The sequence below is a fragment of the Catharus ustulatus genome, chromosome Z (genome assembly GCF_009819885.2).
Source record: "Catharus ustulatus isolate bCatUst1 chromosome Z, bCatUst1.pri.v2, whole genome shotgun sequence".
NCBI lineage: Eukaryota > Metazoa > Chordata > Aves > Passeriformes > Turdidae > Catharus > Catharus ustulatus.
The window spans coordinates 67,790,708-67,804,054 of record NC_046262.2 but is presented as its reverse complement, the minus strand read 5'-3'; the positions used below and the strand labels follow the sequence as shown (position 1 = coordinate 67,804,054).

Below are 13,347 nucleotides of genomic sequence, written 5' to 3'. Positions count from 1 at the left end.
AGGGTGCTGAAACTGTAGGGTTCACTAGCATCTGTTTTACATAGAAAGTACAGTGACGTAATTTCACCTCTTATTTTTAATTATTTAGCTCTGTTTTGGGGTTTTTTACTGGTATAATACATGAATCTACACAAACTGTGAAGTATTAATGACACAGTCTTTAAAACTTTAATGTATGTCATAGTGTGCAATAAGTAATTAAATAATAATGTTGCTTTTGAATTGCTCAGCAGTGATGTTTCCCACAACTTTTACTGCTAATATATACGAAGTCTTTCATACAAGTTTCCACATGTGTATTTGAAAGGTAAGCTAAAGGTCACCAGGCCCCTTCTCTGTAGCATGACACATGCTTATTCCTAACACATTGTAGCATGACAGCCGTTACTGACCTAAAGATTCTGGTAAAACTTGAATAAATCTACAGTAATTTCATGATTATAAGCCGCACTGAGTATAAGCTGCATCTCTGGGTGCCAGCAACTTTTCATTCTTTGTCCATACATAAGCCGCACCTGATTATAAACCGCACATTACAATACAGAGTGTGATAAAAGGTATCTGTTCTATCACCATCTGATGAGGGTGGGGGCAGTGATCCTTATCTCAACGGCAGATATTCTGCTAATGGGCCATCCACTGAAACCAGGCGGGGCATTGTTCTTTATCTTTTCACAACCCATCCTTCCTCCAGCGAGTCATTTTCTGCCAATGGCCCATTGAGTCCCACTGTGGGACTGATAAAATTACTGCATCCCTTTGGGAGATGCTCCAGCCAGGGGGAAGAGCTCAGCATTTCTTACCAAGATAAAAACAGAGGTTTTGGGACACTAAGGAGCCCCTTTCTCCACTGGAATCCAAAGGAAAACTGGATTTCTCCACATCAGCACTGGACCTCCGGAGGTAAACTGCACCTTCTACAGGAGCACTGCTCCAGCTGAGCCACATCTGTCACTCCAGGAGGATGCAACCACCATTTAATGGGACTGCTACCGACACCCTGCCTGACGGGGTGTCAGGTTGTACTCTGACTTTGTCGGGATTTGGAGTTTGTTTCTTTGTAGTACTGTATTTCTATTTTAATTTCCCTAGAAAGAACTGTTATTCCTAATTCCCATATCTTTGCCTGAAAGCTCCTTGATCCCAAAATTCTAATAATTTGGAGGGAGGGGTTTACATTCTCCATTTCAAAGAGAAGTTCCTACTTTTCTTAGCAGACACCTGTCCTCCAAACTAAAACAGCAGATTTTCATTCTTTGTCCATATATAAGCCGCACCTGATTATAAGCCGCACTTCGGGTTCAGACCAAAATTTAGTCAAAATGATGCGGCTTATAATCGTGAAATTACTGTAGTTTTGGCAAGGAAGAAGCACTTGCAATTTGCCACAACGATCTAAAAATCCTAATTAACTCTACAGTGCAGTGCTTGATTAGAAAACTACTTAATCAAGATGCTTCCGAGGAATCACTTTACACCTAATGATACTTGGTGTCAAGAACAGCTGCTTAATTTGGATTGTAATTTCAGTTAATTGGGACACCTTCTGGTGACATGGCTGTCAACCTGTGTGTCGCAGATCAGTGCATCCTCCTCATTGCACCTTGCAGTTGCCCCGATCTCCCCTCACTCACTGCAGGTTCACATAAAGGTGCCAAAAATTACCAGGTGCCGTTTGCCAGTGGATCACAGCCACCTTCCCATAACTGTAAGATTTCCATGGGTTAGACTACTTAAAACAGGGAGATGCTTAATACAGTACAGAAAGTTGCTTAGCTACTTGGTCAGCCTAATTTTAATGAAAATAGCAAAGATTCTTCCTTCTTTAAAAGGCTTAAGAAAAGATTAATCAACATCACATGGAATGTAGTACCAAGTGTTTTAAATCTTAAAATGTGTAATCACAGTAATTTCACTACTATAAGGTGCACCGGATTATAAGGCGCACCTCCGGGAGTCGGCAAATTTCGCAACTTTGTACATTATATGAGGCGCACTGGACTATAAGGAGCACATATTTTTGCAGAGAGGATCCGCGCTGTGTGCAACAAAGTAACGAATTAGTAATGGAATCGCGATCATGGGGTTTACTGGCAGGTACTCAATTTGCAAGCATTTTTCACAGATTGGTACAGCCTTTAAACGCAGCCCCAAGCGCCCTCCCCATGTGCGGGCCCCAGCACTCCTGCCTGCCCATGGCGCCGGCTGGTGAGGCATGGCTCAGGGCTGCCGCAGTTCGGGACGGCTCGGGGCTGCCGCAGCTCAGGGTGGTTTGGGGCTGCCACGGTTAGGGGCTGCTGTGGCTCGTGGTGGCGCAGGGCAGCTCGGGGCTGCCTTAGTTCGGGGTGGCTCAGGGCTGCCTGCGGCTCAAGGCTTCTCCAGCTGCTGTGGCATGGGCGCGGCTCGCATTTCCGGGTTGGCTCGGGATGGCTGTGGCTTACAGCTCAGGGCTTCTGGGCCACTCGGTCCACCCCTCCCCGCGCTGCCTGCACTCTCTGGGAGCCCCGTGCCACTCTGGGAGCCCTGCGCCGCCCCCGCTCTCTGGGAGCCCCGTGCCACTCTGGGAGACCCATGATGCCCTGGCACCGCTGGAGCCCCAGCCATCCCGATCCAATCTGGAAGTAGGAGCCACGGCCACCCTGAGCCAACCCGGAAGTGAGAGCTGCGACCACCTCTGTGCTCCGGGAGTCCCGTGCCGCTCCGGGAGCCCCGCGCCGCCCCTGTGCTCTAGGAGTTTGGTGCCGCTCCAGGAGCCCCACGGCACCGTGGCACCACGGGACCTCCGGCCACCCTGAGCCAATCTGGAAGTAGGAGCCATGGCCACCGCGAGCCAACCTGTAAGTGGGAGCCATGGCTGCCCTGATGCTCTGGGAGTCCCGTGCCGCTCCGGGAGCCCCGTGCTGCCCCCGCGCTCCAGGAGCCTGGTGCCGCTCTGGGAGCCCGGTGCTGCCCCGGCACCGCAGGAGCCCCAGCCACCCTGAGCCAACCTGGAAGTGGGAACTGCGGCCGCCCCAAGCCACGGCAGCCCCAGTGCCACGGCATGGGGCTCCTGTGGTGCCGGGAGTGCCGTGGCTCGGGGCAGCTGCAGCTCCCACTTCCAGGTTGGCAAATTTCTGAACTTTGTCCAGATATAAGGTGCATCCGGATTATAAGGTGCACTTCGGGGTTTGCACCAAAGTTTTAGTCAAAAGGATGTGCCTTATAGTCATAAAATTACTGTACATGTTGCTCATTAAATCATAGTCTTATTTGGCACAACTGCTGAAAACTAATTTAAACATGCTCTCCAAAGGTCAGAGTGAAAAACCAGAATTCAACATTTAATATAACAAATAATATTAGCACACAGAACTTGTTAGGATGCAAGATGGTCTACTGGCTTATTAAAATGAGAACCGTGTTTCAGAAAGCTTGCATCTTCCTTTTTACATTGCTATTTTGCTATTGCAGTATGAAGTCTCTGGTACATTGTCTTCATAAGATGCAGCTTTAATAAGAGATAAAGAATATTCAATGCCTTCAAGCAGATTCAGGTGTTCCAATTTTGCCATTACATCTGCACAAAAGAGCATGAAACCTGAGGTGCTGAAATTGACTACTACCAGGAAGTAGTTGGTTGCCTGTCCGTGCAGTTATTAAAAATGACAACATGGCTTGGGTTGAAAGTGACCTTAAAGATCACCTAATCCAACCCCTCTGCCATGGGCATGGACCCTTTCCACTGGACCAGGTTGTTCAGAGCCCCATCCAACCTGGCCTTGAACACTTCCAGGGATAAGGCATCTACAGCTTCTCTGGGCAACCTGTGCCAGTGCCTCATCATGCTCAGAATGAAGAATTTCTCTCTAATATCCAATCTAAATCTCCCTCTTTCAGTTTAATACCATTGGCCCCTTGTCCTATCACAACAGTCCTTGGTAAAAAGTTTGTCTTTCTCATAAACTCACTGTAAGTACTCAAAGGCCAAAATGAGAACTTTCACATGAAACCATGCCTGTACTCCCAAGATTCCAGATGGCTGTCCTGGAGGTTTTGCTGTATGTGAGAAAAGAAACCAGCTTGTAATGCATTTTAAGTTTGGGTTTTGGTTTTGTCTTTTTGGGTTTTTTCCAGAAAAGTGGGATTTATAAAATCTTGCAAAACCACTACAAGGAGCTTAAAGCCTATTTTCCAATCGTAATGCCAGCAGTAGACTATTACAACACCTGCAATGACGATAATGAAAACTGTTTCATAAAACGCTGTAGCAATTACAGCTGTGTACTCTCTGCTCATAATAGCAGCTTTAAAAGGACATGAATTATGCTCTGATCCTCAAACTAGACTGATTAGTCATAATGACGTTACACAATGAGTCACATTCCAGATGACTCATACAGAGAAGGTAATTAACCAGCAGGATTTCCGTAAGTCTGCTGTTAAATGAGAGTTCATTAAAAGACCTAGGGTTCCTGTTTAATGAGTGAAAAAAGAAGTGTGGAGAAAAAAAGAAAATCAGTACTTCTAATCAGGTAGTATTAGATGCCCACCCTGACTAATTTGCATATTTAATTTGAGACACAGGTTTTATCTCTTAGCTGTGACCATGTGTTTTATAAAGAAAACACCTTGCAGTTTTATTTTACAAGTAAAATCCTTCTTCAGATGTTTAAGGTTGATTTTGTACATGTGTGCAGATTATTAGTCTTTAAAAAAAACCTCAAACAACCTTGTGATACAGCAAAATATTTTTCCAGCTTCCTTAAAAATAGCATTTTTTTTTCTCTGCTGGTAGAACACATTAAAATTTTTACTGTATTAAGTGCCCCCCATAATTTTTACAAAAGTTGTGTTCAAAAAAATTCAAGCAAATTCCAAAAGTACACTCCAACAGCCAATGCTCTGCGAATACTTTATTACACAAATTACATTCAGCTTCTGAAAATAGTGTTCTAACAGTGATACTATCTAAAAATAAGACATTCCAGGAACACATCAAGTTAGGAAGAAGAAAAAAACTGAATAGAGACTTTTTTCTTTCCTTCAATGCAATATCATGTTAGTGATTTAAAAAAATAGAAGAAGACTTAGCAGCTTCATTTTCTTGTGGCACTATATATTCTTTGTACTGCAACAGGTTAAGGACATTGAAGAGGAAAGGCACAAAACAGAAACTGGCAACTGAATAATTATGGAAAAAATATTTTGATGAAGCAGATAGTAAGAGTTATTTACAAGATCCCCATATTTGATGATAAAATACTACTGCTTTAAATCATCCTTCAATTAGAAGACTGCTTTATTAAGATGTTCACATAAAAAACCAATGGCACTGATACGGAATTTCCATAAACTCCTCCACTTAAAAAACATAACTAAAACCAAACAAAAATTAAAGGAACCAGTGTACAGCCCCACACAGACTAGAACAGTTTACAATTAAATATACAAGATTTTAAACGTGCTTAAGGGAAAAGGAATCTGACATTCTGGGTTGAACTGTAAAACGGACAACTCAAAGGTTGGTTTCAGGATGATGAAGGTGCTGGTGGCAGGGGAGATGCTGAACACTCTTCCTCAGAATCGGTGTCATCACCTTCATCTTTTTCTTGATCACTTCCTTCAGTGCTCAGCCGGTCAAACCCTTTTCGGCTGTAGCCTTTATGATTAGCAAAGAAGTTCCCAAGGTTAATTCCACCACCACCTTTCCCTATGAAAAGGAAAGTATTTTTTTCAGGTTTGCTTTAACTGTAAAGGGCAAATAAAAACCTATCTATTAATTAACCAGTATACTCGTGATTATTTTAAGTATCCTTCCAGAAGCTGTTTTTAAAGATTCAGCACATGAGCCACAAAAGCTAGGTGTATATATTGGGAAAGAAGAAGGAAATTAATCTTTGAAGTAGAAGTTTCAGACTATGCATTTTTAACATCCATTTTTTCATTAACTCTACACAGGTTACTGGTGTTCCTATCCACTTGCCCTTAGTTTCAAAGTGCTTAATTTCATTCACTAGATCCACAAGAACTCATTATAGCTGCTGCTCTCTCACTGGTAATGACTCATCCTCTTTAGTGGGCAGATAATGACAGATGAAAGTTGTAAAAGATATTTTCAAAAACTCCTGATCTTTGCCCCCAAATCTTCCTCTGAGAAAGTTCCTTCAAATCTGTTATTCAACATGAATACAGAAAAAACTGTCCAGTTACTGCATTTAGAAACATCTTCAGTGACTACTTACCTCTAAGTCTGCCTAAAATTCTGCCTGAACTAGAATCAAGTTTGTGTTCCCCATCAGCTGAAAAATAAAGTAAATTTCAAATATAAGCTAAACCTCCAATATTCTGTGATCAAATAAGTACCTGTATTTTCTGATAAAAATCACAGACATTCAACAAACCAATCAGCAGCTCTAAGAAGCCATTTATGGGAGTACTGCAGTAGACTATGCTACTAGCATTTGGTATAGTAACACTTTTGAATACAAAGAGTCAGGAAGCTGTATGCTGAAATCTTCAAATAAAATACGTCTAGTTCAGTTGCACAGCCCTATTATATTGCAGAATGTCCTACTCTGTCACAGTAGGTCCTGAACAGTAGCAGAACTGTGTTGTCTACTCCCTGTACATTTTATTCTCTGGATGAAAGTATCTTGATAAAACAATTTCATGATACAAAATAATGAGTCTAGTGATCAAACGTCTATTGCAGTCTGACCATTTATGAAAAATAATGCTATTATACAGTATGAATTTAGAACCATTTATGCAACTTCTAAGTACCAATTAAAGCTTTCAGAGCTATGGATTAAAGTGAATTATGGAAACATGTTTGACTCACAGAATTGACTAGGTATCAGAGAGCAATAATACATAATCTCTTGTAATGGTATCTGCTTTCATTTTGCTTGTATCTCTGTAATATCCAAGGAGTCTTTTGTTCTCAGCAATTTTAAGATCCCATACTAAAAAATCCAAACTGTGCTTACAGTATTAAAATTTCTGAATTCTAGTCAAAACAATATGAATTTATTCTAGTCATTTGTGAGATACCAGTTTTTTCCTTGACACCGATTAAAGTTTTTGATACATGTTTTGAAGAGGTGCTTGAGATGCACTATTAAAGTCTCAAAGGGCTGCAGGTTCTGTGTCCCTGCTGAGTCTTAGTTTGCATGCAGCACCACTGCAGCTGTTCAGGAGGGCAAAGGGACAGGGAGCTGATCTCTTCATATCCTCACCACCCCCCGCCCTCCGTGTTCAGTGATATTTGGAACTGGAATAATAAAAGCCTGTTCTCTAGAACAGTTACTGCCAGTTACCTCCATAGAAAGTTGTCTTCCTCCAGCGAATAAATACTAAAATTGCCAGCAGGACAACAACAGGGATAATAAGAAGAGTTGTAATAAGAACAAAGGAAACTCCAGTGCTGCTGGCCTGTTGAACCAAATGTTGTTTATCCACATTCTTTAGAGAGTCTGTCGATTCTGGCTTGTTTTTCAATCTGGTTTCAACAATTGTTTTTAATTCTTTAAAAAGAAAACAATTTCTGTATGTAATCCAGATGCAACAAGCAACACAGAACAAGGTGTTACAGGAAACAACAAGCTAGGATACCTCAAGTACTTTATAACAAGGAACCACAAGACATACTATTATGGAGACACTTTTTGGCTTTTGCTGATGTTATCTCAAATAAAAGGAAGCGAAAGTCTGACTGATACCACTTATTAGCAAAGATTCCCTCCCCTTTTCTCAAATGTATAAAGGAGATGTGTCAAACAGTTTTGTCCTAAAAAGTATCTACTATTTTAAATATAGGTAATTACCCCAATGTTCCATTTTTGCAAATAACTGTGTGGTGTAATATCAATTAAATACCTCCTTTTAACAAAAACACTTCCACAAGAAATACAGAAAGACAGTGTACATTACATTATCATAAACAAAAAGTTTAAAGATCTTTCTAACAAAACTGTGACAAAGGGTTAAATTTTCAGAACTGTTACATTCTATGAAGGAATTTTAGTTCTACAAATCTGGAGAGCTTTTGAAAACTGCATCCAGTCATTCCTGACTAATTTGCTAACTCTATACCTACAAGGAGAAAAATGATTTCGGGGAAAAACCTTTATGATGTTGCACATGCTTTGTGATAACTTTTAGTAAGTAAAACTGTCTAGCTATATATTTTGAAGTCAGACTAAAAAACATGTCTTAGCAAGTAGTTGCATCAGAAACACTCTCAATCAACTGTTTTGATTCTGTATCAAAATTAAAATGATGTTCTACTCTGAAGGAATAGAAAATGGTTCAGTTTACACACAAAATACAATAGTAACAATATACAGTAATGTAACGACTATAAGACGCACCCTTTTGACTAAAATTTTGGCCCAAACCCAGAAGTGCACCTTATAGTCCGGTGCACCTTATATAATGTACAAGGTTTGAAAATTTGCCAACCTGGAAGGGTGAGCCGCGAGCCATGGGGGGAGCTGGCAGGGCCGCGGTGCTGTGGCAGCCGGATGAAGGTGGGCCCATGGGGCCACGGCTGCTGGGTGCAGGCGGGCCCGCGGTGCTGTGGCAGCCTTGTGGAGGCGGGCCCACGGTGCCGCGCAGCCATGGCAGCAGGGTGGAGGCGGGCCCGCAGGGCCGTGGTGCTGCAGCAGCCGGGTGGAGGCGGGCCTGGGGGCCCATGGCTGCCGGGTTGAGGCAGGGCGTCGGCCAGCAGCTGCGCGGGGGGAGCTGGGGGTGGATCCTTGCTGCAAAAAAAAAAATGCGCCTTATAGTCCAGTGTGCCTTATATAATGTAAAAAGTTGCGAAATTTGCCAACTCCTGGTGGTGCACTTTATAGTCCAGTGCGCCTTATGGTCGTCAAATTACTGTAATTGTTATCACGTGGACAAGGATAACAACAACACAATGAAAACATGCTGTCTGTTCAAGAAGTAGTTACTGCCAAGGAAAATTTTCCTTCACCATCTTTCCCATCTCTGGGCAAAGCTACAGTCCTCCAAGTATCTTCCCTTATGTCACAACAGTACAAGCACTACTAACAGTCTGTCACCAGGAGGCTGTTAGAGTGCAGGCAACTCCTCTCCACTTATAAAGCAGATGACACAAAGGCCATTGGCTCTTTTCTCCCAGTGGAGCTGAAAGATCTTAATTTCAGCCTACCTAGTCTAACCAGTTCTAGACATTGCTACTTAAAACCTTTTTCTTACCCTGGTGTTACTATTGCATTTTTTCTCTATGACATTAGAAGGTCAGCTAAAGAAAGCCAAAATACATTTACATATCCCTAGACACACAGCATGATGTAATGCCAACACCTCCCTTTTGAGTGCTTCAGGCAAGCTATTGCAGCAATGGAGATAAAATAAAAGAGTGATCGCAGTAAGCATTTCATTGTTTCATAATGTTAGCCTTCCTTATTCTACTTTATTCTATACGCTTTAAATTGGCAGTTGGGATTTTTTTACTTTTCTCTGCCTGTGTATACCATGGCTGAAGCAAACCACATAAGCTCTGCATTTACCAAAGAAAATCAATTAAGAATATTTGAATATTTTAAAGACCTTTATACATAGTACCATAATCTGGTACTGTTTTTCTGAAGGGAAATGAGCTACATAATAGAATACAAACGATTAAGATTACTTTTCATCTACCTTAATTGGTATTTTACCCCTTTCAATCTTCTCTGTGTGTACTATCTCCTTAAATTGTTCCTACATGCTTTAGTTTTCTTTTTCCTTTTTATTTCCATGCAGATCAAGTACAGTAATTTCACGACCGTAAGGCGCACTGGACTATAAGGCGCACCCCCGGGAATTGGCAAATTTCGCAACTTTGCACATTATATAAGGCGCACCAAACTATAAGGTGCATTTCTTTTTACAGCGAGGATCCACCCCCAGCTCCCCCTGTGCGGTTGCTGGCTGAGGCCCTGCCTCAACCCAGCAGCCATGGGCCCCCGGGCCCCACTGCACCTGGCAGGAGCGGCGTTGCGGGCTTGCCTGTACCCGGCAGCCACGGGGCCCCAGGCCTGCCTGTACCCGGCAGCCACGGGGCCACGGGCCCGCCTGTACACAGCAGGAGGAGCGCCACGGGCCGCCGGGCCCACCTGTACCCAGCAGCCACGGGGCTCCGGGCCCTCCTCCACCCGGCTGCCACAGAACCATGGCCCCGCCTGCACCCAGCAGCCATGGCACCGCGACCCCGCAGCCCCACCTTCACCCGGCTGCTGCGGCCCTGCCGGCTCCCCGACGGCTCGCAGCTCACACTTCCGGATTGGCAAATTTGCAAACTTTGTACATTATATAAGGCGCACTGGACTATAAGGCATACTTCCAGGTTTGGCCAAAATTTTAGTCTAAAGGGTGTGCCTTATAGTCTTGAAATTACTGTAAATAAAAAGTCTAGTTAATCTATGGGAAGAAATGTGAACAGAAAAATATTATATTTCTTGCCATATGGTGTGACTGACAAGGCTGTGTACTGAAAGATTATACAAGAATAGAAATCAATTTAGTCTCAAATAACCCTTTTTTTGTGGAGGGTTGTGGAGCAGGGGGAGGGTGCTCGGAAGTAACTGTCTGAAGTTGCATTTCAGAGCTATTTCTGCATCTAAGGGAGCTGCCACAGATACCAATCTGGACCACACCAGATGGCAATAGTTAAATTTTTATTCTGTGATGGTGAAACACTTGTCATCACTGAAAATTAAATGTTTAGATTGGCTGTGAAATAGCATCTACCAGGTAACAGAGTTACAAGCTTCTTTCTTGTGCTTCCTATAGGAACTCAAAAAACAAAACAGTCAAACTAGTCAGCATTTTTTCCCTTCACCTTGGCAGAAGCAGTCCTAGTCTATGTGAACATACTGATTGATCCCGTCATTTTCATTATGAATCAGACCAACCTTTTGTTTCTTGTACCTCAATACCAGCCTTTTTAACTGACCGATGTTCCATTTCTGTAAAAAAAAAAATCATTCTTCAGGACAACTGATATTACAGAAAGGCACTCAGTGACATTTTCTTGCTAGCTTTCTCAAATGTACAGTACAATACTACAGTAAACATTCCAATCAACACCTGAATTTCACCATGGAGAGTCAATATAAACTATTCAGTAGCTCACAAGGCCATAGGGAAAAAAAAAGGAAGAGCTCGGTTCATGGAAGTTGCTTGCAATAATCAGTTTTTATGAAGTTGAAACATTTTAGGCATATGCCTATAGATTCCCACAAAAATAAAACTGTTTATTATAAACAAATTCATAGTAAATTAAAGGTTGGTTGAATCAGGGTTTCTTAGCTACAGCTCTTTTATGCTTCAGCAAAACTAAAAAGAAAATTTTATATAAAGTCTTCCCTCATCTAACCTACACAAATTCCATTACTTTTTTATTCTTATATTTCTTTGAATAAAAGCTGAGAATTGTTCATATTCAGTTTACTGGATGCAGATAAAAACATATTTAATCACAATTACAATTTATCTGGTCCAGTCTCCTGTTATTAAGAGCTGCTGACACCAAATGCCCCCAAGGAAAATCCATTAATTATAAACAAGGCAAATAAGGAATAGCTATCTTAGTCATTTATAGCCGCAGACTTGTACTAGATGGCTAACATCCTGAAGCCTAAGACTTTATGTCTGTCATACATTTTTTTATCCCATAATGGAGCAGTGGCTTATATTTTTATTCCTGTAAAACATCTAACCTCTCTCTGAATCCTACTAAATTGATGTCTGACGAATCAGATTTATCCCTCTGAAGTAAGGCTGCTTGCCTTAGGGGTTACTAGATTAAAACTGGCAAGTGTTTCCTCTGCATGGAAATAGGACTTCAAATAATACTAGCTTAATTTTCCAGTGATAAATGCTCCCAATTGAATGAATATAATTTTAAAGTTCATCTGTGTTTTTACTTCATATCTTGGGAGTTTTCTGCACGATAACCTCACAGGAAGCAGTTGAGTTCTCAGCAAATGATACACTGAAATTACTAAAATACTAGAGTAACACTTTTGTTTAAGCAGGTACTGACAATGGATGAATAAGGCAAATGTATGTTGATTCCTTCTGTGACAAGTCCTCATGTGCCCAGGACTCTTCTTTGACAGAGCGCACAACAATGCTGAAGAACAGCATTTTAATGAAAACTGAGCAGCAGCACGCAACTGCTGTGGGCAAAGCTTGTAGTGCACTTAAATGACTTGTTATGCCACTAGACTCTTGGCCAGGGGTATGAGATAAGTGATACTGACCTGAAGGTACAAAATGAGAAGTTAGGACATTAATAACAAAAAGAACATACTTTCAGCAGATGCAAACTTCCACACTGTCTTGGCATGAACATCTCCAACAAATACTGTTCTATCTTCTGAAGCAACAATATCATGTGGCATCTCAAAGCTCTGTGAAGATAAGTAGTCATAGATTACTCTCAAGTGTCTACGCTTTCATGCCACCTCCTTAACCCCTAACTTGAGCCTGGTCATATTCAATCCTGCTTTAGACTGGAAAATGCAGCAGATGCTGGTGTGAAATCCCAGTGTGTGAAAGGAGAGGAATTCCATTTCTATTGAAGGTTTGCCTTCTCCAGGGAGATTATTCCATGTATTAATGTTAAAAAAATATATATATTCGTATTACTTCTATTAATATTATTGCATTCCATTTAATCTGCTGAAATATATTTTTTCAAAAATAAAGAATCTTGGTTTGAAGACTACACATTTAGTTTTTGTTAAAGTTCATATGTAAAACACCATTTGCTATACTCAGAAAAAAAACCCTCTCAATATAATTTAAAGTTGGGCTGGAAATAAAGAGTATGTGGTACCAAGAAGGAATATTAACATTCATTCTTTAGTCTAACACAATATATAGAAACTGTTAAAAAAACCCCACAATTTTTATGTACAATACTGCATGAAGAACATTTAGCCTTAACTTACACACTAGTGCTCATTAAAGAGGGATATAACCATTCAGTTTCATATTATTTCTGCTTAGGAATAAGCTCTATTTTTTGACAAATTACTAGCATCTAAATAGATGAATATTTCAATTCGTTATTCTCTTAAATTAACTTTTACGAACTGTACTGGCAGTAATAAAGTTGGCTTAACTTGGCTGAAGATATTATCTGTAGGAACCATCTAGAGGAATCTAACATAGAAGTTTAAATATCTATTACATGTAGAAGCTGAGACCCAAAATTCTAGTGGTTTTATTTATTACTATAAAGAATTCCTTTTGAATACATTACATAATAAAACATTTTATTTCAAGCAATAGTCCTATCAAAGTTGGGAAAGTAGAATATTACCAATGTTCTCATATATATAATTC

General features: G+C 41.1%; 1 protein-coding gene across 11 annotated transcripts in view; it reads right to left on the bottom strand.

Annotated features, from left to right (window-relative positions):
* Positions 1-4,860: 4,860 nt before the first annotated feature.
* Positions 4,861-13,347, bottom strand: part of PAM (peptidylglycine alpha-amidating monooxygenase) — a 148,836-nt gene continuing 140,349 nt past the window's right edge. For 8 of the 11 annotated variants that reach the window (XM_033084663.1, XM_033084666.2, XM_033084671.2 and 5 more), the window contains 5 exons: positions 12,308-12,407; positions 10,905-10,958; positions 7,299-7,505; positions 6,222-6,278; positions 4,861-5,689 (listed from right to left, as the gene is read on the bottom strand). In XM_033084663.1, the coding sequence (XP_032940554.1) occupies positions 5,508-5,689; positions 6,222-6,278; positions 7,299-7,505; positions 10,905-10,958; positions 12,308-12,407 (600 nt within the window). In that variant the 3' untranslated portion in view covers positions 4,861-5,507. The remainder of the gene's footprint in view (positions 5,690-6,221; positions 6,279-7,298; positions 7,506-10,904; positions 10,959-12,307; positions 12,408-13,347) is intronic. The other 3 variants (XM_033084669.1, XM_033084670.1, XM_033084673.1) reach the window with 1 other exon arrangement.